A 22,561-nucleotide genomic window follows, 5' to 3' on the forward strand; every position below is an offset into this window, starting at 1 on the left:
AAGCTTAAAGCAGTTGTTTTTAATAAAGCCGCGTCTCTTTTTTAAAAGAGATTGTGTCATTTGTTAATCTATTTTTATGAGGTAAAATTTAGGTCACATTAATTGTCTTATATTCATTGCTTTCGCGTCGTTTTTCGTTGTTATTTCTAAGCACCTCCCCAGAGAAAACAGCATCTGCACTGGATGTGTTCTTTATTGAAAATGATTCGTATGCCGCCCATTCCTCGGCTCGAAAGGAAAACTTAGTATGGATTCATTGCTCTTTGAGCGTAACGGACTCTTTGTTTTGAGAATTTGTTAACGAACTTGCAAGTCTCGAATGTATATTTTGAACATTTTTATCGGGCCACTTGGTCTCCGCGTGCAGTGCGTTTATAAAGCGTGAAGGAACATCAGTAATATGACTCACATACGCTGGTCCAAAGGTTCAAAATTAATAGGCAAATACTAGGACAAGGATTTGCGGTCTTTTGCGTTTTTTTATTTTATTTTAAATCGCCTCTTATATTTTGACGAAAGTGACAGACAAACATGTATTTTTTTTATATTTTTTCATGTTGTCATTTTTGTTATTACAGTGTTCTTATTAACTAAAAACAGCACTAATGGTTGCCTTATGTTCCACGGAACCATTGATCCGTTGGAAACTGGGCTGAAATATCGACTTGAAATTCTACCAATTAATCACAATCTGATTGATCAAAATACGAAGTGCCAATTAGCAATCGGGCAAAAACGTCCAGAGTACAGGCTCAGCAATGATAGACTAACAGTTGAAATAAAGTTATTGTGTATACATGTGTTAATCGGTTTTGTATAATATTACTCAAAGGCACTGGGCTGGGCACTGGTAATTTTATTGTCAAAGACCAGTATTCTCACTTGGAATATCTTTTAAAACAATAATGCATAAAATAAATAAATTGGACTCAATTATTCATCGAAGGAGCAAGGTATTAATGAAAGAAAATCACCATTGTTGCACAAAGTTTGTGGGCTTTCAGTTTGAAATTACTGTCTCAAAAACTACGTGCCTTCAGAGGGAGCCGTTTCTCACAATGTTTTATACTATCAACAGCTCTCTGTTGCTCGTTACCAAGTAAGTATTTATGCTACCAATTATTTTGAGTAATTTCCAATGGTGTCCAGTGCCTTTAAATATGTCATTAGCTTTGAACGATGGCCCAATCATTTATATAAGTATGGTGATTATTGGAGTGACAGTGATAATGAGTTCACTTTTAGGCAATCTTGGTTTCGTTACCAAATTGGAGTTTTCCAAGCTTGACTAATTATGAATAGTTAGAACTATTCCATCATCCAAATAACCTTTGTTTTGTTTAAATTCTGTCATTAGCATTTTGACAGGTAGTCATTGTTTCATAGGGTGAACAATTGTGAGAGGCTTGCAAGCTACATTGATTAAGTTCACTGATACGGCATCCTTGGTTTCATTTCCAAGCTGACCACTTGCTAATGGTCATCCATACTCCATCATTTAAAGCCATTATACACTTTCGGTACAATAAACAAAAACAAGTTCACAGATTTACAAATAACTTACAGGGTTTACAGAAGATAATGGTGAAAGACTTCTCTTGAAATTCAATGAAATGCTTTACCTTTTGAGAAAACATTAAAACAATATCAATTCTCGATAGCGAGATTTACGAATTTATTTTGAACACATGTCATGTCACGAGGAAACGTGCGGAAACAAGGGTGGGTTTTCCCGTTATTTTCTCCCGACTCCGATGACCGTTTGAGCCTAAATTTTTAACAGGTTTGTTATTTTATAATATATTAGTTGTGATACACGAGGTGTGGGCCTTGGACAACACTGTTTACCGAAAGTGTCCAATGGCTTTAAATAGCCTACGGTTTTTCCTTTTAAAAGTCTCATTTGCTGTGGACGAGTAGGACTAGCATTTTGTATATAGGTAGGGTGATACATTTTGAGTAGCTACATCAGGCTTGCAAACTACAGTGATTAAGTTCACAGATATTCTTTTGTTTCATAACCAAGCTGTAGTTTACTCAAAGTGGGGGTAAATGCTAACTAAATATCACTATTGTTTTGTTCTTATTAAAGGCACTGAACACTGTTGGTAATTATACATCAAAATAACTGTTAGTATAAAAACTTACTTGTGTAATGAGCAATGAAGAGCTGTTGATATTATAAAACAATGTGAGAAACGGTGTCAGATGCAATTGTGTCCGCCATGCAATACTGTCCGCTCCGGACACTTTTGCATATGCAATCGTGTCCAGGGCTATGCAAACACCGTCCGGTGGACATGTACATAACTGTACATGTGCGCGCGCGTAAGCGAGAGTGCATGCACTGAACCTTATATGCAGCATGAATATTCACGTATTTTATAATTGCAGCGAATACCCAACGGCCGAACATTTCCCATGTCATTCATACCATGCACTTATAGTTTGTTAAAAATTTTACTGCAATGACGGTTTTGCACGGGGGCGGACACAACTGCATAATGCAAATGTGTCCGGGCGGACACAAATGCATTACGCAGCAGCGTCCGGGCGGACACGAGTGCGAATGCAAACCGTCCGGCGGACATTATTGCATATGCAATAATGTCCTCCGGATAGTATTGCATAGAGGACATAATTGCATGCGACAACAACGGCTCCCTCTCGAGTACCGTAGTTTTTGAGAAAGAGGTAATTTCTCATTCAAATAAAATACTTCTGAAGCCATTTTTAGACAGTTTAAAGAACACACATTAAAGGCAGTGGACACTATTGGTAATTGTCAAAAACTAGCCTTCACAGTTGGTGTATCTCAACATTTGCATAAAATAACAAACCTTTGAAAATTTGAGCTCAATCGGCCATCGAACTTGCGAGATAATAATGAAAGACAAAAACACCCTTGTCACACAAAATTGTGTGCGTTTAGATGGTTGATTTCGAGACCTCAAGTTCTAAATCTGAAGTCTCGAAATCAAATTCGTGGAAAATTACTTCTTTTTCAAAAACTATGGCACTTCAGAGGGAGTCGTTTCTAACAATGTTGTATACCATCAGCCTCTCCCCATCTCGTTACCAAGTAAGGTTTTAGGTTAATTATTATTTTGAGTAATTACCAATAGTGTCCACTGCCTTTAAGTGCAGCAAGTGTTTCTTTTTCTTTCAATATTCTTTGTGAACTTTGAGGACCAATATTGAGACACAGATCTGTTATTTTAAGCATTATGTTAGGATGCACCAAGTGAAAATACTGGTTTTTGACAATTATCAAAGGTGTCCTGTGCCCTAATTATGTTCACTGCAGGCATTCTTGGTTTCATTACCAAACTGTATTAATTCTTATTCAAACTAGAGCAAATGCTAATTATGAAATCTACCGTCTAGATAGTCTTTTTTTTCTTGTTGGGTCTGCTATTAGCTTTGTACGGGTATAGGCCCAGCATTTTATACAGATAGGGTGATAAATTGTGAGTTGATTGGACGGGGCGGACGATAGGTTCCATATGTTTTACGGGCAATTTGACCGACTTCGCGCACCGACGCCTTAGCTGAATATGATGCATACTTGATTTGGCTTATTTTATGTGGGGGATATTCCTTAATAATTTTTAGACAAACTTATATTATTAGAAAATGTATGGGTTTTATAGTGGTTATTATATATAAATAGGGAAACCACCGGCATAGGTCTATATTGTTCAGTTGGTAGATCGAACACCGGCACGTTAATCCGGAGGTCGTTGGTTCAAATCCCGCTTTAATTATATTTTTTCAACCAATGATGTTTAAATTAACGTTTTGCGTAAATACACGCTTAGAAACAATAAACTATTTGAACAAACAATTAAGGATCTGAAAGTTAGTATAGCTTGCTTACTCTAAACGAAAACGTTGCCTTGGATCGGTCAAATAGTTAGATGGTTAAAAGTATAATATCATGATCCACACAAACATGTATCAAGTTTCCAGTTTTCCTTTTACGTCGCAAAGAAACACGGTCGGCCACTGGGGAGTCAAAATTTTGTCTCCATAAAATGGCCGGCCGTATTAGTTCGCGGCGTAAAAGGAAAATCGTGCAATTTTGAGTGATATTTGTGTGGATCATGGTACTCTATTTTTAAAATATATTTCCAACCACGTGCTTTTCATAACAAACGGTTACAAACGCTTTTCAAACCAACTCGTCCGATCCAAGGCAACGTGTTCCTTTAATGTCTTCTTGCCGGCTTTCCGAATATCTCAGAATGATAAAGTAAAATGTTTTAGATGAACCAATGGGACTTTGCCTCGACAGCCCCTGTACACCTCTACATGCATCGTGTATTCCCTATGACACTCTTCTTCTGGCGTCGTCAGTATTAAGCGAGTTTTAATGTAGATGAGCCATAGTAAATGAAGGGGAACTAAAGAGACCAATATTGCTAATTCGTTATCATAATGACACCTTCATCGTATTAAAGTATACGTGACTTTAATGTTTTTATGAAATGCATTTCTTTATTCGTCATTTTTGCGGAAACTTAAATCATTTTGACTGGCACCGTGTAGAGCGTTATGGAAACTTCAAAGCACTGTTCAGACATGATAATATTGTAGCAAAAACGACACCTTAACGGCACCTGACACCTTTGGTATGCAAGTACCAGACTTCTCAATTTGTGTCTCCCAAAATGCATCAAAAACAAATCTGTGAAAGATTTGACTAAATTTCTAAAAGGCATCTGAAAGCAAACAGTTATTTGCTTTTGCAACAAGTTTTTTTTCTTCAATATTCCCTTGTTTCAATCTTGCAACTTCGATGACCAATTTAGTCCAAATTTTCACAGACTTGTTATTGTTTGCATAATGGTGCCACCAAAGGTGTCCGGTGCCTTCATCTGTCTTATCTCAAAGGTATATTGATTGATAATACAACTAACAACGGTAAAATAGGTAGTATTCCAATCGATACGGACGCAGCATTGTCTCAAAGTGTCTCAATTAAGCAATGATTTTCAACTTGGCTTATAGTGCCCATCGTTAATCATAACATAAATTAAAGACAGTGGACACTATTGTTAATTGTCAAAGATTAACATATGCATAAAATACAAACCTGTGAAAATTTGAGCTCACTCGGTCGTCGAAGTTGCGAGATAATAATGAAAGAAAAAACACCATTGTCACACGAAGTTGTGTGCTTTCACAAATGCTTGACTTCGAGACCTCAAATTCTAAACTTGAGGTCTCGAAATCAAATTCGTGGAAAAAATTATTTCTTTCGCGAAAACTAAATTACTTCAGAGGGAGCCGCTTCTCACTATGTTTAATACTATCAACCTCTCCCAATTATTCGTAATCAAGTAAGGTTTTATGATAATAATTATTTCGAGTAATTACCAAAAGTGTCCACTCCCTTTAAACAATTCTGTAAATAAATAATATCATTAAAGGTGTAAAACCCTTATACTAATCCAGCATGCTTTATATGAAAAATCTACGTAGCAGTAATGTTACAAAATCTCAATCATATATCAAAAGCTAAACGTTGAATTTTATCACACGTCGAAGCTCTTTCCCAGCCACGTTTTTTCTTCTCTCGCTCTCTTGGCATTGTGTCTAATTACTGCACCGTCCCCAGGGCCCTTCGAACCGTTGAAGCGAAGCTCCCTCTGGTTTTTCATAGCTGGGTATTTACTGCGTCATTGCATTCGATATGCATTGTCAAGTGTGATGCCTTTTTTTATTTTATTTTTTACAATTTTTCCCCCTCTGGTACAGTTTACTCCGGTGGGGTTGAAGTTTATATTAAAGACACCGGACACTGTTGGTAATTGCCAAAGACCAGTATTCTCACTTGGTGTATCTCAACATATTATGCATAAAATGACAAACCTGTGAAAACTTGAGCTCGATTGGTCGTCGGAGTTGCGAGATAACTATGAACGAAAAAAAAAAAAAAAAAAAAACATTGTCAGACGTTGTGTGCTTTCAGATTTTGAGACCTCAAATTCTAAACTTGAGGTTTCGAAATCAAATTCGTGAAAAATTACTTCTTTCTCGAAAACCACGTCACTTCAGAGGGAGCCGTTTCTCGCAATGTTTTATACTACCAACCTCTCCCCATTACTCGTTACCAAGTGAGGTTTTACGCTGATATTTGTTTTGAATAATTACAAATAGTGTCCACTGCCTTTAAACAATTTTGTCCCCTCTGATACAGTTTACTCTGGTGGGGTTAAAGTTTATATTAAGTGGGTTGCTTTGCGAGCAGGTTAAGGACGAAATGTCATCGAATGAGAGTTGTGGTTCATTGCATTTTTTGCAGTCACTTGGGGGTTGACAGGTTATCTTTTCCTATCAAAATGTTTTTATCTGTAGGTGTCATTTGATTGTTTGCATTAAATAAACATCAAGGCTACATATTATTCTAATAAAACATTTTGCTGCTTGATGATTTCCTTTCGAAGGATTCGGCAGCTTGCATTTACAATATTTTTTCACGATCTAGTTTGAATAATTCTGACAACACATAGGAACTTTTTTATACTGTCAAACTTAAAGCATCTAACATAGGAAAGTCCTGTACAAAACTAATACCAGTGTTATGTGATTTTACCCCATTAGCTTAGGCAGTCAGAATCGGTTTTGCCAGGCAGTAAAGTGCAGAAGAAAAACATTATTGGTACAAATTTGTAAATTTTGTTGCACTGGATTGGGTTGTTTGTGGGTGAGCGAGTGTTTTCTCACATCCCCGTACAAAACGTAGTTTGGGTTACACGTCGTATTCACTTCTGTAGGCCACATAATGGCTTGGGGCAGTGACTATTTTCAAAAGGTGTCTCTAGTTTTGATAGTAGGATTGCTTTGAAGCAAGACTATTTGGAAGACTGCCACTTCATGCGCAGGATTTACTGAGTGTACCTTTGTGACCCCTCGCTAACAAACGCCCATCTGACATTTGGATGGTGTGGTGTCGCTGGCACCATGGGGCAATCACCATCACTAATATTATTACCGAATAGTCCCAAAAGACGTAACGATCAGACCTGATCTCTGCATAGCAAGCGAAGCTCAGATTTACCAAGAGTCTAGTTTAAAGGCACTGGACACTATTGGTAATCGTCAAAAAGCCAGTGCTCTCACTTGGTGTATCCAATCATAAGCATGAAATAACAAGTCTGTGAAAATTTGGGCTCAATGGGTCATCGAAGTTGCGAGAAAATGATGAAAGAAAAAAACACCCTTGTTGGACGAATTCGTGTGCTTTCATATAGGAATAAAAGACTTCTATTTATAAGAAGTCTTTTATTATTTTAGTGAGAAATTATCTCTTTCTCAAAAACTACGTTACTTTAGAGGGAGTCGTTTCCCACAATGTTTTATACTATCAACAGCTCTCCAATGCTCGTTACACAGGCAGTTTTTAAGTTAATATTTGTTCAGAGTAATTACCAAACGTGTTCCTTCCATGGTGATAATAATTATCAAAGACCAGTATTCTCAATTGGTGTATCTCAACATTATGCATAACATAACAATGTGAAAATTCTGACACATTTTGTCATCGAAGTTGCAAGAAAACTATAAAAGAAAAAACAACAACACCATTATTGCACAAATTTGTGTGCTTTCTGAGATGTCTATTAATTAAGGCTTCAGGCCTAAAGTCATTTATTAATTGAGTGAGTATTACCTCTTTAAAAAAAAAAAAAAAAAATTACGTTACTTCAGAGGGAGCTGTTACTCGCAATACCATCAATAACTCTCCATTGCTCGTTACGAAGTACGAGTTTTGTACTAACAATTATTTTGAGATGATTACCAATAAGTGTCCAGTGCCTTTAACGCAATCGCACAACATCGGTAAACAGTATTGTCCAAAGGCCCACACTTCGTGTACCTCAACTTATATATAAAATAGCAAACCTGTGAAAATTTAGGCTAAATCGGTCATCGGAGTCGGGAGAAAATACGGGAAAACCCACCCTTGTTCCCGCACTTTTCGCCGTGTCATGACATGTGTTTAAAACAAATCCGTTATTCTCGATATCGAGAATTGATAATTGTTTTAATGTTTCCTCAAAAAGTAAAGCATTTCATGGAATAATATTTCGAGGGAAGTCTTTCACCATTACCTTCTGTAAACACTGTAAGTTATTTGTAAATCTGTGAACTTTTAATTTTTGTTCTGTTCAGAAAGTGTCCAATGGCTTTAAAGGGAAGGTATAATGTTTCATAGTCACTCTTAAAATAATGACAATAACAACCTTTGGTTAGAAGCCTACCGCAGCTTTCGATGATCTAAAGCCTTTTGAGAAACAACTTTGATAATGTGTAAAAAGGTAACAGGTTTTATGCCCTAAAATTGTGAACCGCAGAAGCGTTACCGCGTAATGCTTCTCAGATATTGTATTCCTTAGGGATTATTCCCTCCGGATTTTCACCGATATCTCAAAAACGCTACCACCTTGTGAAATTAATTTTGTTCACAAATTTAGTTTTATACATCTTAATTAATAAACCTAGTATTTATTTGGGTAAACACATTTACACGTACATGTACACACATTTATTTCTAGGATTAAAACAATCAAACGTAAGCCGATACCTTGCCTTTAAAGGGAACACCTCTAATACCGAAGACAGATTTACCATCCGACGACTTTAGCAAAATAGTATTTGTTTTGTTCGTCCCATCCGAACACAAAAATCACACTTATCAATTATTTCATCCGTCTGCCCCTGAAGACTGATTTGAAATGATTTTCATGAAAATCATTTCACATTACACAATTTACAGATTCCAGGCAGTCTCAAAAAGGAAAGCTGATTCACAGTGAAATTGTTGGACTGTTTTCAAGGGAATTGTTTTGGTGGGTTTATACAGCTAGAAGAATGTTTCTTGTGCTATACCGAAGTGTTTTAATGTGTCTGTCAGTGCAGCTGTGTGCCTCGCCTCCAAAGAGTCGTTAAAACTGCACTTTCTGGAATGGCATTCCGAGAAAATCGGCAAACATATAGGAGACTATGTGACGGGGGTTCTCGCCTAAACCATTAATGACTGGAATAAATACATCATGATGGATCTATTTTGTTTAATGAAATCATCTTTCAGAAACTTGATACGAAAATGGAGAGGGGTTGTTCAAGAAATGAGTACAGTAACTGTTTTACTTCGTTATGTTCACTTGGTGCATGCAGCCTTTCCACCAATTCTGTTTGTTGTTTGAGATAATCACGAGAATAGTGACCAACAAACAATACCCAACCCAAACATTCCAACAAACGAAGAAACAAATACACAAAATGGACAAACAATTAAAACACCCTCACCCAGCACCCCCCTTAAAAAAAAGGTGGCAAAAATTACAACATTCAATTACAATGGCTTAATTTGCGTCTAGACTTGTTCTTGGCTTCAGCAGTCACGTCTGAGAATTTTTTTACTCAATGTGCGGGTAATTATAGTCGGAACTTAAGCCTTGGAAAAGGTCAATGAATGAGTCATTTGCTGCTTTTGACACATTACAACCAGTCAGCACATGGAATGGTGATTCGTATTTAAGTGTTTAATAATCAGTGTCAACCCTTATGGTTTTAACTTCTTTCCCGTATTCAATTTTGAGCAACCAACATTTTTCAGCTGCTACCCGATTCAGTCCTTGAAGTAAAACTGGCTGAATAGTGCATTTAATATTGATCTAAGATTGAAATGTGTAATGCAAAAAGTGAATCTACAAATCTGTACAACTCGTCTTAAAAATAACTGCATCTATTAGTTTTATGTTATGATTGTCCTTAATAGCATAGGACACCTTTGATAATTACCAAAGACCACCTCCAACTTGGTGTATCCATGCATATGCATAACATAACAAATCTGTGAAAATTTTGACCAAATATTGGTCAACGAAGTTTCAAGAGAATAATAAAAGAAACCCCTATGGTTTTATTATACCTTTCCCGAGTTTGCTTTGAAGTAAAAGTACGACCAGCATTTTGCATGACATCTGCTACCCGGTTTAGTCCTTGAAGTAGAACGGGCTGATAATGAAATAAATGGATCTATTTGAAGTTGTTTTCTGACTTCCTCATTTGAATGGATATAATAGAAACAAATATATCTACTAAATGCGTACGTCTTAAAAACTAACTGCATATTAGTTACAAGTTAGTGTCCTTAAAGGCAAAATAAATATCGGTAGAACACATAATTTACAAGATAATTAACAAGATACGAATGAGAACAGTTTAATTAAAAAACAAACAATCGACGAACCAAATAAAAAGAAAGAAAAAGAAGAAGAGAAAAAAGAATTAAACTAATTAGACATTGACAACAACTTCAAACACGATATTTCTTTTTATAGACCATGGATATTTTGAAGCAATAGCAACAGCAGCTTAAAAACTGACGCGATGACCCGATCAACAACTCAAAAGATTATACACCCGCAAGCCTATAAATTGTCGTGTTCCCTCTGGTAAACCATCACCCAAATTAATGGTAATACCCCCTGGCAATGCAAGAGCGTAAGAGGTGTTTGAGTAACACCTACTGGAAATCTTGCACCATAGATCAGGTGCTAACTGCCTGCGCTGTAAAAAACCTAGCCAGACTGAGGATATTGTGTTTCGCCCACACATGTCAACATGTGGGGACGACCTAAGATATGTTAAAGGCACTGGGCACTATTGTTAGTTACTCAAAACAATAATTTGTTAGCGTGACAACTTAAAGGCAGTGGACACTATTGGTAATTGCCAACGATTAGCCTTCACATAAAATAACAAACCTGTGAAAATTTGAGCTCAATCAGTCATCGAACTTGCGAGATAATAATGAAAGAAAAAAACACCCTTGTCACACGAAGTTGTGTGCGTTTAGATGGTTGATTTCGAGACCTCAAGTTCTAAATTTGAGGTCTCGAAGAGGGAGCTGTTTCTCACAATGTTTTATACCATCAACCTCTCCCCATTACTTGTTACCAAGTAAGGTTTTATGCTAATAATTATTTTAGGTAATTACCAATAGTGTCCACTGCCTATGTTGAGATACACCAAGTGAGAAGACTGGTCCTTGACAATTACCAATAGTGTCCAGTGTCTTTAATCTCTTGCAACTTCGATGAACAATTGACACGCCAGAACTATTCTATGAACGGAAGTTATGATTTCACTAAAGGCAGGAGTCCTATGTTTTCGATTCCCAAATATTGTCAAAGTAAATTGAATGGTACTATTTTGGCGTATTTCCCCCAAGTGCAATATATGCTGCTTGCCACTGTTTTCTACGGTGTTAGCGATCATCCGTTTTTCGCTGTTTCAACTGGTTGCTATATATCGGTTCGTTTCGAAGAAATTTCGTGTAAATTTTGTCAGTTGTTATTATTTACCATTAGTATAGGTTTTCTCGGCCAATTTCGGAAAAATAACAGCCAATTTAACCATCAAGCTATTCTATTTCGCGCGAAATCAAATGCTACTGAAAAGGGTCATTCGATTTAGTTTTATTATTAGTCAAATGTTGCGTCATTCGATTTAACAAAATAATCATTCAATTTAACAATTAATCAAATTAAAGCAGCATTCAAATTCGCAGTCGCTTCTTGAGGCGTGTGTGTCTTGAAAAAGAATGACGATACGCTAAATTGAACATAGTGCTAAAGGAATTTGACTCGACTCAAAACGAAATTGAAAGGCCGAATTCCGAATTTGAAACGCAGTAACAACTAGAGAGGCAAAACAGCTTTAATTCGAACGCATGAAAATGAAATTGGCTGCTCATTTGCCGAATTTGACCGAGAAAACCTATAGTAAACTCATTTTTAGGATGATGTGTTTGGGTGTAAGGTTGATGATAACAATATAATTGAGAGTAAAATTTGAAACTTGCACGGTGTAAGTATAATGAGGTGAGGTTTCCGGTAGAACCATGTGTACATTTCTTGTAGTGTTGGTTCTGACAAGAACCGGCGGTTGACAACTCAACGGGATGTCGTGGTCGAGCGGTTGAGAGTGCCGATAACTCAAGCTCTGGTGTTTCCGTTCAGCAGAGTGTGGGTTCGAGTGCTGGTCGTGACACTTGTGTCCCCGAGCAAGCTCTGGTGAACTCACAAGCTCTAGTGTTTCTGTTCAGCAGAGTGTGGGTTCAAGTACTGGTCGTGACACTTGTGTCCCCGAGCAAGCTCTGGTGAACTCACAAGCTCTAGTGTTTCTGTTCAGCAGAGTGTGGGTTCAAGTACTGGTCGTGACACTTGTGTCCCCGAGCAAGCTCTGGTGAACTCACAAGCTCTAGTGTTCCTGTTCAGCAGAGTGTGGTCATGACACTTGTGTCCCTGAGCAAGACACTTGACTAGAATTGCTTCTCTCCACTCAGGAGTAAATGGGTACCTGTGAGGTCAAAGATGGTTCTTGTGATTGATATAGCTTATAGTAGCGCATATTTGTTGCATAGGCTGTATACTCCGGGGAGCTGAGATGGTTTAGGGATTAAATAAATGGTCCTGTGAAGAAGGGCAGTGATATTTGAAGCGCTTTGAGACGCGTAAGGCGCTAAAAAACACACCGATTATTATGATTATTATAACGTTTTGGTCAGTATGATCGTCTCCAAGGAGAAAGATAAGGGAGGGCACACCTTGTTATAAGGATGCACCCATGGGTATAATCTGTGAAAGCCATTTATATTTCTAGCTGCAGTAACATTGACTTTAATTGTTCCCTTGATTTGCCAGTCCCCATAGAGTCCAGGGAAGTCATCGTCATTGGCACAACCTCGTTCCCAGCGGGGAAGCGAAGCGAGAAATGTGTGAAGAAGCTCACAAATTCCGAAGCTAAACCTGGCAAATTCATGAATAAGTGTATATCCGCAAGTACCACGCTCCTAGGTACGGTAGGGGGTGTTTAGCACCACCTGAAGTTTTATCTTCTTTTTTTCTTCTCAAGCCTCTTTGTAAACCTCCCGGCTCTTGTAGTGCTGTTTGGTTGTCCCATGGAGGGAAGTTTCTTCCTCCATGGTTGTCCCCGCTTCTTGTGGGTCTGTAGCTTGCTGCTGTGCTTTAGGTGTTATAGAGGTTTTCAACGGAACTGGCGTTTTTGTTTAAAATACCTTAAACTACTTAAGGTCTAAATCTTTGTGGTTTTATATTCTTGAAGATTTAAGGAGGCCTACATAATGTATTCGTAAAAATACGAAAAATTATTTCTTTCACTGATACACATAATATACTATTACAAACTAACAAACCACAAAATACTTTTATTTGAGCATTTTTGTCGAGAGTAACGAAATGCTTGATTTATATTATTGACAGTCTCACCGGAGTCAGTGGTCGTTGGAACGGTCTCGGTCCCAGACGACACCCTGACAAAGAAGTGTATGTCACGGCCGGAAATGGCAAACACTCACATGCCAGGCTGGTTCCTGATCGAATGCCGAAAAACAACCACGACGGCTGTAGGTAGGGGTCAAGGGTCAATGGCAGACACGGGGCTGGCTTTTTTATGAGGAATTTGCTTTACAGAGCGGTTGAAAGCTTGAATGTATTAATATGGGTGGGAAAAGTTTTAAAGTAGAATGTAGAATTGATTCGCCCAAATGATATAATGCGTAGAAATCGTTTAACTTGGTTGCCCTTTGACTTTGTGACCACGGCCGCCATTTTGTATAACCAAATATTTGACTCCCAATATGTGGTGGATCGTGCTAGTTCACGACTTGTGAAACGCTAGGTGGCAGCAGACTCACCAGGTAATTTTCCATTGTTTACGTATCTTGAGCATGCGTACATCACCGAGAACAATGGATTATCCTGGGAAGTCTGCTGCCACCAAGCGTCCCAAAAGTTCCCTGTTGTTGTTGAGAAACCAACGAGCTAGAGTCAAGCCACCCCTGGTCTGTCATTAGGAAACACAGTAAAAAGTGTGGATAATTCAACTAAAAACACTAACACCAAGCCTGCCGTAATTCAATCTAGGAACTCAGCCTTGCTCACTAACACTGCGTTATTCCAATGGGAAACTTTTGAACGCTAGGTGGCAGTAGACTGGTAAGTCTACTGCCACCTATTGTCCTAAAAGTCCTCCATTAATAAAGAATGTTCTCACATCACTAACCTTTTGCGTCATGATTTAAATTGCAATAATCTAATCGTTAACACATTTGTTTGTTTACACAATACAAACATTGTCCATGAAACTGTTTAACATAGCTTTAATTGACATTTTTAAATAAAACTTTAATAACTACAACTAACATTTTCATTGAATAACTACAACTAACATTTTCATTGAATAACTCATGTTTAACTTAATGAAAATGTTTTGGAAGCTTCCAACTTTTACTTTATAGCAGCATCTCATACGTCTTCCTAATGCACAAACAATGAAGGCGAGCCAAACGGTTACCCCTTCGGAGTAAAATCTAACACTTTCTGGGTCAGGATTGACCCGGATCCTAATCAGCATTAACCTGTCCTATTCAGGATTGACCCTGATCCTGGTCAGGATTTTACCTGGATCCTGGAGTGAGTGAGTGTGACTCGATCAGAATCCAAATTAAAACTCAATTCATAACCACTTTCTGGAAGTTCAACTTGACCCATTTCAAATGGGTCGGGCCCGAGAACAGTTTTTTTTTGTGGGACACCGAGTCAAAACATCATACACGTGTTACTCGTTGGGTTGCTACATCTCTTTAAATTACGCTACAGTAAAGCTGAAATTTAAAAACGTATTACTCAACAAAATTACCATCTTTAACTGGTTCTGCAATGAAGACCTCTATATCACTGCTATTATAAAAAAAAACTACTAACACTGAATGCTTTTGCCACAATTTTCAACTCAATGTACTAACTGCACTGCAATAATAATGCACTAACACCGCGCTTCACAGTCGCCTTCGTTTTACGATCACTAACTTCTTGTTGTACTAACACTTCACTCTGGTGTTTTTGATTTTCGTCGAAGTGAAAACTCACAAACGTTTTACGGTAAGTATGAAGTAGTTTTTAACTTTAAACAACTACTTTGGGCAAGCTTTGTAAAGGGAATGCTATTTAAACTTCTTTATAAAGTGTCTATTTTCATTTTAATTGTAAATTTGATATTAATGTTGTCCAATTTGATTTTTTCGTAACTTTTGATCATCTAAAACCTCAAGGTTTTGACAAATGAAAGAATAGCTAGTAGACCTTCTGCCGTTAGGTACTGCGGTCATGTGGTTAGACTGCAGGACTATCAAATCACATGGTTGTGGGTTCGAATCCTACCAAGTTAACCGGTGATTTCACAAGCTGATCAGAATACGTGTCGCATCAAGCTGAGTAATAAATTCTTGGTTTGTGCAATTCATAAATATAGGCGATAAACCAAAATTTATACGACAGAGATTAACTGTTGCCAGCTAGGTGTTTGTTTTCCCTCATGTTAATTTCTTCTCCTTTGACGGAAAAATAAAGTCCACATTTTCACGACCGGACCAACTCAACGACATAACAGCAAACTATTGCCACACACGGTTTATTGATCCGGAGTAGAAGCACATTACTTTTTTTTTACACTCTCGGATTTAATATTTATTTCATCTATACAGCTGCAAACTGTAGTTGTAGTGTGACCATTCCATCAGGTTCGGACGAATAATTGTTTAGTTTTAACATATTATACTCGTGGTTTGAGACACTCTAAGTGGATGCAATTATCTTTCAGACATGAAAATCCTGCATTCATCGACAGCCATATGGACGTAAATCAGTTTGCGAAATATGCACAGTTATCTCAGCTTTTTAATTGAACTGGAAATTCAAGTCACAACTTCATGTGTTTCCTCATTAGACCATAACACCCAAATAATCACAGAATAAGTGATGTGCATAGGTTTGCATTATAAGCAGCACTTGGTGTTATGTTCGTTCTAATTTGTATAAACGAAAACAGAGACAAAGGGAGGACCTTCACGTTTTTTCTGCTGAATAAGACACTGACCAAGAATTGCAAATGCCGTGGGTTCGAATCCCAACCGAGTAATATGACTGTGATTTTGTTGAAAGAAAAAACCTTGTTGCACAAATTGGTGTGCTTTCAGATGCTCGATAAAAATATGCTTAAGCTGAAGTCTTTTATTATTTGAGTGAGAACTACCCTTTTCTCAAAAACCACGGTTTTACCTAAGAGTAAGCCGTTTCTCACCTATCAGTTCTCTATGGTAAAAAAAAAAGACCTGACACGTATGTTTCAAGCTCACGATAATCTTACAATCGCAGTGAATGTTCAAGCAATTGGTTAAAATTGCAGATGGGGCCATCATTGACAAATGACTTCTCATACAAATACAACCCAAATGACCAGGAATAAACCTCTCGATCAAAATACAGGTTATGTCAAATTACCTCAAACTTGTTCATGCGAACAGAGGACTGCCTTGGTAAACAGACAAACCTCATAGACCTCTGCTAAAAGCTTGATCTTTCAATCGCATGTAAATTTCAGTAAATTTTGTTATCGTTGCAGATGGGACCACAATTGAGGCCCGCCTTCTCATACAAATACGACCCCAAATGACCAGGAAAAACCTTTCGATCATAATACAGGTTATGCCAAATCAATTATACAAGATAGACACTTTATTAGCGTAAATGGTTCGGAACCGGATACCATCTCGACACCTAATAGAAAAGAGTGAAGCGTTATACCAACGGCCCGTGAAAAACAACCTACAACGGGTTACTCATCTTCAGTTTCCTCACGAATTTTCCCGCTTTTTTTTTACGAGGGTCATGCAGCCAGACGGTGGTCGTGAGGTGACGATATGAGCATCTCATTTGAAACCCAGAAGAGGTGTTTGGGCACGGGGTATGCATTACAACTTGCTGACGTGCAACAACAACTGCCGGCTCTTTGGTATATCGGGCATCGGGGCAGTTGTGCTCTTAAAGGAAGTGAACACTATTTGTAATAACTCAAAATAATTATGAGCACAAATAGGGAGAGGTTGATGGTATAAAACATTGTGAGAAGCGGCTCCCTCTGAAGTGACATAGTTTTCGAGAAAGAAGTAATTTTCCACGAATTTGATTTCGAGACCTCAGATTTAGAATTTGAGGTCTCGAAATCAAGCATCTGAAAGCACACAACATCGTGTGACAAAGGTGTTTTTTCTTCCATTATTAACTCGCAACTTCGACGACCAATTGAACTCAATTTTTTTACAGGTTTTTTATTTTATGCATATGTTGAGATACACCAAGTGAGAAGTGTGGTCTTAGACAATAATTACCAATAGTGTCCAATGCCTTTAAAGGGTTTGGGTATGTGTACGTCACAAAACTCAGACGTCAACAGATTTACATTAAACTAACACATAAAGTTTGGAGTTGATGTGCGAGGTCCTGCTTAAAGACACTGGACACTATTGGTAATTGTCAAAGACTAGCCTTCACAGTTGGATGTATCTCAACATACACATAAAATAACGAAAACATGCACTTCAGAGGATGCCGTTTCTCACAATGTTTTATACCATCAACCTCTCCCCATTACTCGTCCCCAAGAAAGGTTTTATGCTAATAGTTATTTTGAGTAATTACCAATAGTGTCCACTGACTTTAAAGAGTTTAGTTACATTTTGCCCGACACAAATTCCACAGAATTACATTAAACTTACATAGTTTAAGTTCTGCTTGATAACAAAAAGTTTTCGGTGCTTTTCGTGAAAATTGGGCGCAAACCAATGGTCCCATTAATTGCAATGATTTAACAAATTTACTAGGACTTATTAAATTGACATTCGATTGAAAAGTTACCGTAAACTTGAAACAGAGGTCTTGAGGTTTCTCTATTTTACCAGGGCAGTCCTCGGTTTTCTTATGCGGACATATTGCTTTGTGAATTAAAAGGTTTGGGTCAATTTCTTGAGGGAGCATTGAGGGTAAAACTGGGGAAGTCTATGATTTTACAAACCTGTTTGTTGCAGATTAGAACAGAATGTGTTTTAAAGGGTTTACTTTTTGTACGTCACAAAACCCAAACGTCCACAGATTTACATTAAACTTAACATGGTTTGAAGATAACAATAACAGAAAGGGCTCGGGAAAGTACTGGGTATACAGTGCTACACACATCGGTGTATATGGGGAAAAACCAAAAATTAATATTCTTTATCCCCGATGAAAATTTAACATCTATTAAATCGTTTGCAGTACCCGCTGCTAAAACATCGTATTCGAACTGCCTCCAGCTACCGGGCAATCTCGGTGGTCTAGTTGGTATGACACACCTCTATAATTGTAAAGGATGTGGGTTCGAATCCCATCCGAGTTAAATGCCTGTGATTTTTTTCACAGGACTCGGCAAAGTGTATATGGGTAAAAAAAACCCAAAAATTAATAATAATAGAAAGCTTCCCTTAAAATATTACTTTTATATTACTCTTGGTGAAGAGTAGTAGTTTTATTTTTTGCGGATTGAGTTTTCACGAACAGTTTTTAGCATGTAAGGATTTACGCGTCTCCATTGACATTGTTCCAATGCTCGGTGATTTTCGCTTTTATTTCTCAAAATATTTACGACTGTAATGAAACAAAAAAGTTCTACAGGTAAATTACATTACCAACTACATTCACAGTGGGTAGATATTCATGTCATGGGCCACAACTTGATCTAAACCAGGCGAGTAACGGTTGTTTTTGTTTCCATCATCTTGTGGGGAGGGTGGGGGGCTGAGTTAACGCATAATGTCAACAACTTTCTTTTGAAGTCACGTCCAAGTGACTCATTAAACATCCTTGAAGTATCCATTGGCGTTTTATTACATTCTTCTCCATTATATTTTGTGTCAAATTAAAAAGCCACCGGCCGGCAACAATTTCATTTTTGGAGATACGGTGAACATTATAGGGGTGCATTGTTTGGTTTGAGATACCTGCTTTTTCTCATCCATACACACTTAATTTGTTGAGATGTAGTACAAGGAGCCATTCACAGCTTTAGTCTAGTAAAAACACCACATTGGAAATCGAACTTTCTGATTGGAGACCAGACTTTTTGCTTCTTTTCATCCATACACTCTTGATTTGTTGAGATGTAGAACAAAGAGGCATTCCAACAGCTTTATTCCACGTACTGCATCTCTTTGGAAATCCTTGCCTGGTGCATGTTCCCTCCATTTTACAATCTAGACTGTTTTAAGAGGGAATACCTATGGGGCTACCTTCCTATAGCCCCATAGTGGCTTTTAGCCCTTTTTGGGGGCGAGCGAACTTGCCTAAAACAAAATACAGACAAATTTACCCAAACCTAGTGTCGTAGCATTTTGTGTCCACCATATCTCATAAAGGCTTATAATGAACGACCAGTTGTCATCAGTTAATGCAATTGTAATGGGCGATAGCTATTATTGCATTGTAATATTAATGTAAATTGGTCGTTTGCCCGCCTGCCGCTAACGAGCTGTGATAATCACCAGCCGATCGTCAAGCCACCTGCTCATTCGAAATTACCCTCTTGTCTCGTCACGTCCTTTCCACATTAAACAAACAGAAGATGTTCAATACAGTCAATCGTCGATATAAAAAGCACGTTTAAAGGCAGTGGACACTATTGGTAATTACTCAGAATAACTGTTAGCATAACATCTTACGAGTAATATGGAGCTGTTGATAGTATAAAACATTGTGAGAAATGGCTCCCTCTGAAGTAACGTAGTTTTGAAAAGAAGAAGTAATTTCTCACTAAAATAATTGAATTGAATTCGAGAATTCACAGCTGAGGTCTCGAAATCAAGCCTGAAAGCCCACAACTTGTGTGACAAGGGTTTTTTTTCTTCCATTGTTCCCTCGCAACTTGGACGACCATTTGACTTCAAACGTTCACAGGTTTGTTATTTTATGCATATGTTGAAATACACAAAGTGATAATACTGGTATTGCACAATCACCAATGGTGTCCAGTGCCTTAAATTAAACTAGATAACAAAAATAATTTGGCCAATCCCAGTGATCTTGTCAGAAACGCAAGTAGACTGTACATAAGAATAATTTGTTATAAACGCTCACACATAGTGTTTCCTTTCAGTGTCGTGAAAATAATTAAATATTAAAATTTTCAGCATTTAAGCTTTTTTTTTTTTTTTTTTTTTTTTTTTTTGGGGGGGGGGGTAAACTATTCTAGTCTCCCCAAACCTTGAAACATTAATATGGGCCTTTTGCTGTTGATTTCGAAAAATAAGATTTATACACTTCTTTTCTTTTTCAAAACGGGATACTTCAACACAACTTCTCTTTAATTTTGAAAGCTATAATTTGAGGCACTTCCTCTCGAAAAAACAAAAAGGATTTCGTTTTACTCCATGAATAAGCCAGCGGCAAATATCTCAAATTACTTCCCGTCCCAGTACATTTAACACCAGATAAATTCATGAATAATTTCTACGGCGTATATAGAGGAAAAACACCGGTTCACAAGTCGTTTGGACTTTCCCTTAAACCACCATCCAAACGGGGTATCTCCTTAAATATTCAGAACTGCAGATCGACATTTAATCCATACTCGAAAGATAACTTCGGCTTAAGGTAGTAAAAATATTGCCCATTCCGGACCTGAATTATTGATGGCATCTTCTGCGGTGATAGCCGATGACCATGGAAGTTGTCCCAGCGAGATCGTATTTAATAGCCAATTACGAGCACCCAGCCATCACTTTTCCCAATCTTCATCCGTATTCATCGCGATCATTTACTGGCCACGTATTTGTCACCGGTAAGAGACGAGGTGGCGACGCTAGCTTGAGACAAAAAAAACAAAAAAACCCTACCGTGTTTATGCCCTGTGGGCTCCCTGAGGCAAAAACGGGTAAAACCAATCGCACACAGGAGTAGGTTAAAAGATGAAGTGATTCAGAGCAAATCTGACAACGTTGTCACTGAGGAATTGTAACATTTAGGTCTTGGTGGCACGTCTTTTAAATCTTTGCGTTGTGTGTAATTATTTAATGAGTTGGGACGGGCCCGTTTTTTAAAGCGAGAATAAGAAATTTCGCGAGGGAAAAAAAATCATGATGAATTGGAGAATTAAAAGGATTGATTATGACGTTGTAGGCCGGGTCCTAATAAGCGGCTACAGCTACAAGGCTACGGCTAGATTCCTGCGTCATCATGCGTTGAGGTATAGGCCGTTCTTAACAACACCCTTAGCAACAGCCGTAGCCGTATCTGTAGCCGCCAATTCGGCCACGGCCTTATATGACGTGGGTAATATTGACGTCACGAGAGAGTTCGCAGTGACGTCATCAGTTGGGCGAAATATTATGCCTTTTGAAAACACTGTTGCAACATGTTGTTTTAAACCGCTGTGGCAGGAAACCCTGTACCACATACGGCAAAATGTACATTACGTTTTTCAGAATTAACCTCTTCCGGCCTATGTTATTTCCCCAATTGGTGGACAAAATCCCCACCGGAGGACATAATTATTAATGTGGGTAATACTGACGTCATGAAATACGATCTACATGCAGTGACGTCATCGGTTCAGCAAGTTATTATTTTTGTGTGAGAAGTCTACGGGTTTGAACCGTATCTGAAGTTACGGTTCCCGCCAGATAACAGGTTTGACTTTGTTATTCAACCTTTCCGTTAAGACAAGTGTCGCTTTTCAATTTATTTGATGGTCGTGCTCAACAGTTTTTGTCTGCACAGTCAAAGTGTACTTCTTCCCTTTAATTATATGTGTGTGTTTGGTTACCTTGTGCACTGACACGCAGCATGTTAATCTTCAAATTGCATCCTACTAACATCTATTAACCCTAAATAACAACCACTGCGATGGAACAAACCAAATAACACTCACGAATGCTTCAATTCTCGCACTGTAAAAGTAAAGATTATTTCTTAATTTACATCTGTAACTACATTCAATATAATTTTAAAATAGTCTGGTGCCAGGTTTGAATCGAACGCTTTCAACTTTAGGACGCCACGGCATAGAAAGTGAGGCCACGTCGGCATAAGTTGCATTGCATATTATTGGCAACCAATGCAATGGGTGCGTTCGATTAGCTTTCCTGTGTCTACCCAGCGGTGATCACTCGGGTGAGCCCCTGAAGAGAGCTAAGCACCAAAGTGACCCACTCCACAAGCAGGGCATTTGGGGCTGACCCAGGTGAGCCCCCCTGAATGACGTCAAAGCTATTCAAACGCACCGGGGCAGACTGGGGTCGACCCAGGGAAGCTAAACGAACGCACCCATTAAGTGCTTTCGGCTTTACTATTCTGCGAAACTTCGAAGACCACAGATCTGATGGGGCTTTAAGCTGCCACATGCGCTTATCAAGCTGGTATCACTGTTTGCACTAACCACTTTGTTCAATAACAGTCTCGCTGTGATTAGAATATGAAAACATAATATTATGGAGAAATGTTGCTCCATGATATTTGTAGATACTTTCCAAAATGACACAAAAACAACATCAAAGTATCAATACAAGTGACTACAAATGAGCTGATTGCTCAGCCTATACACGGAGCTAAAACCGAACTTCTGAATTTCAACGGACGCTTTGATACTGAACAATAAT

At 38.1% G+C, this 22,561-nt stretch overlaps 1 protein-coding gene across 2 annotated transcripts in view; it reads left to right on the forward strand.

Moving 5' to 3' along the window:
• Positions 1-22,561, forward strand: part of LOC139951652 (neurotrimin-like) — a 41,020-nt gene that overhangs the window by 917 nt on the left and 17,542 nt on the right. For both annotated transcript variants that reach the window (XM_071950625.1, XM_071950626.1), the window contains exon 2: positions 12,723-12,875. In XM_071950625.1, the coding sequence (XP_071806726.1) occupies positions 12,723-12,875 (153 nt within the window). The remainder of the gene's footprint in view (positions 1-12,722; positions 12,876-22,561) is intronic.

The sequence above is a fragment of the Asterias amurensis genome, chromosome 19 (genome assembly GCF_032118995.1).
Source record: "Asterias amurensis chromosome 19, ASM3211899v1".
Taxonomy (NCBI): domain Eukaryota; kingdom Metazoa; phylum Echinodermata; class Asteroidea; order Forcipulatida; family Asteriidae; genus Asterias; species Asterias amurensis.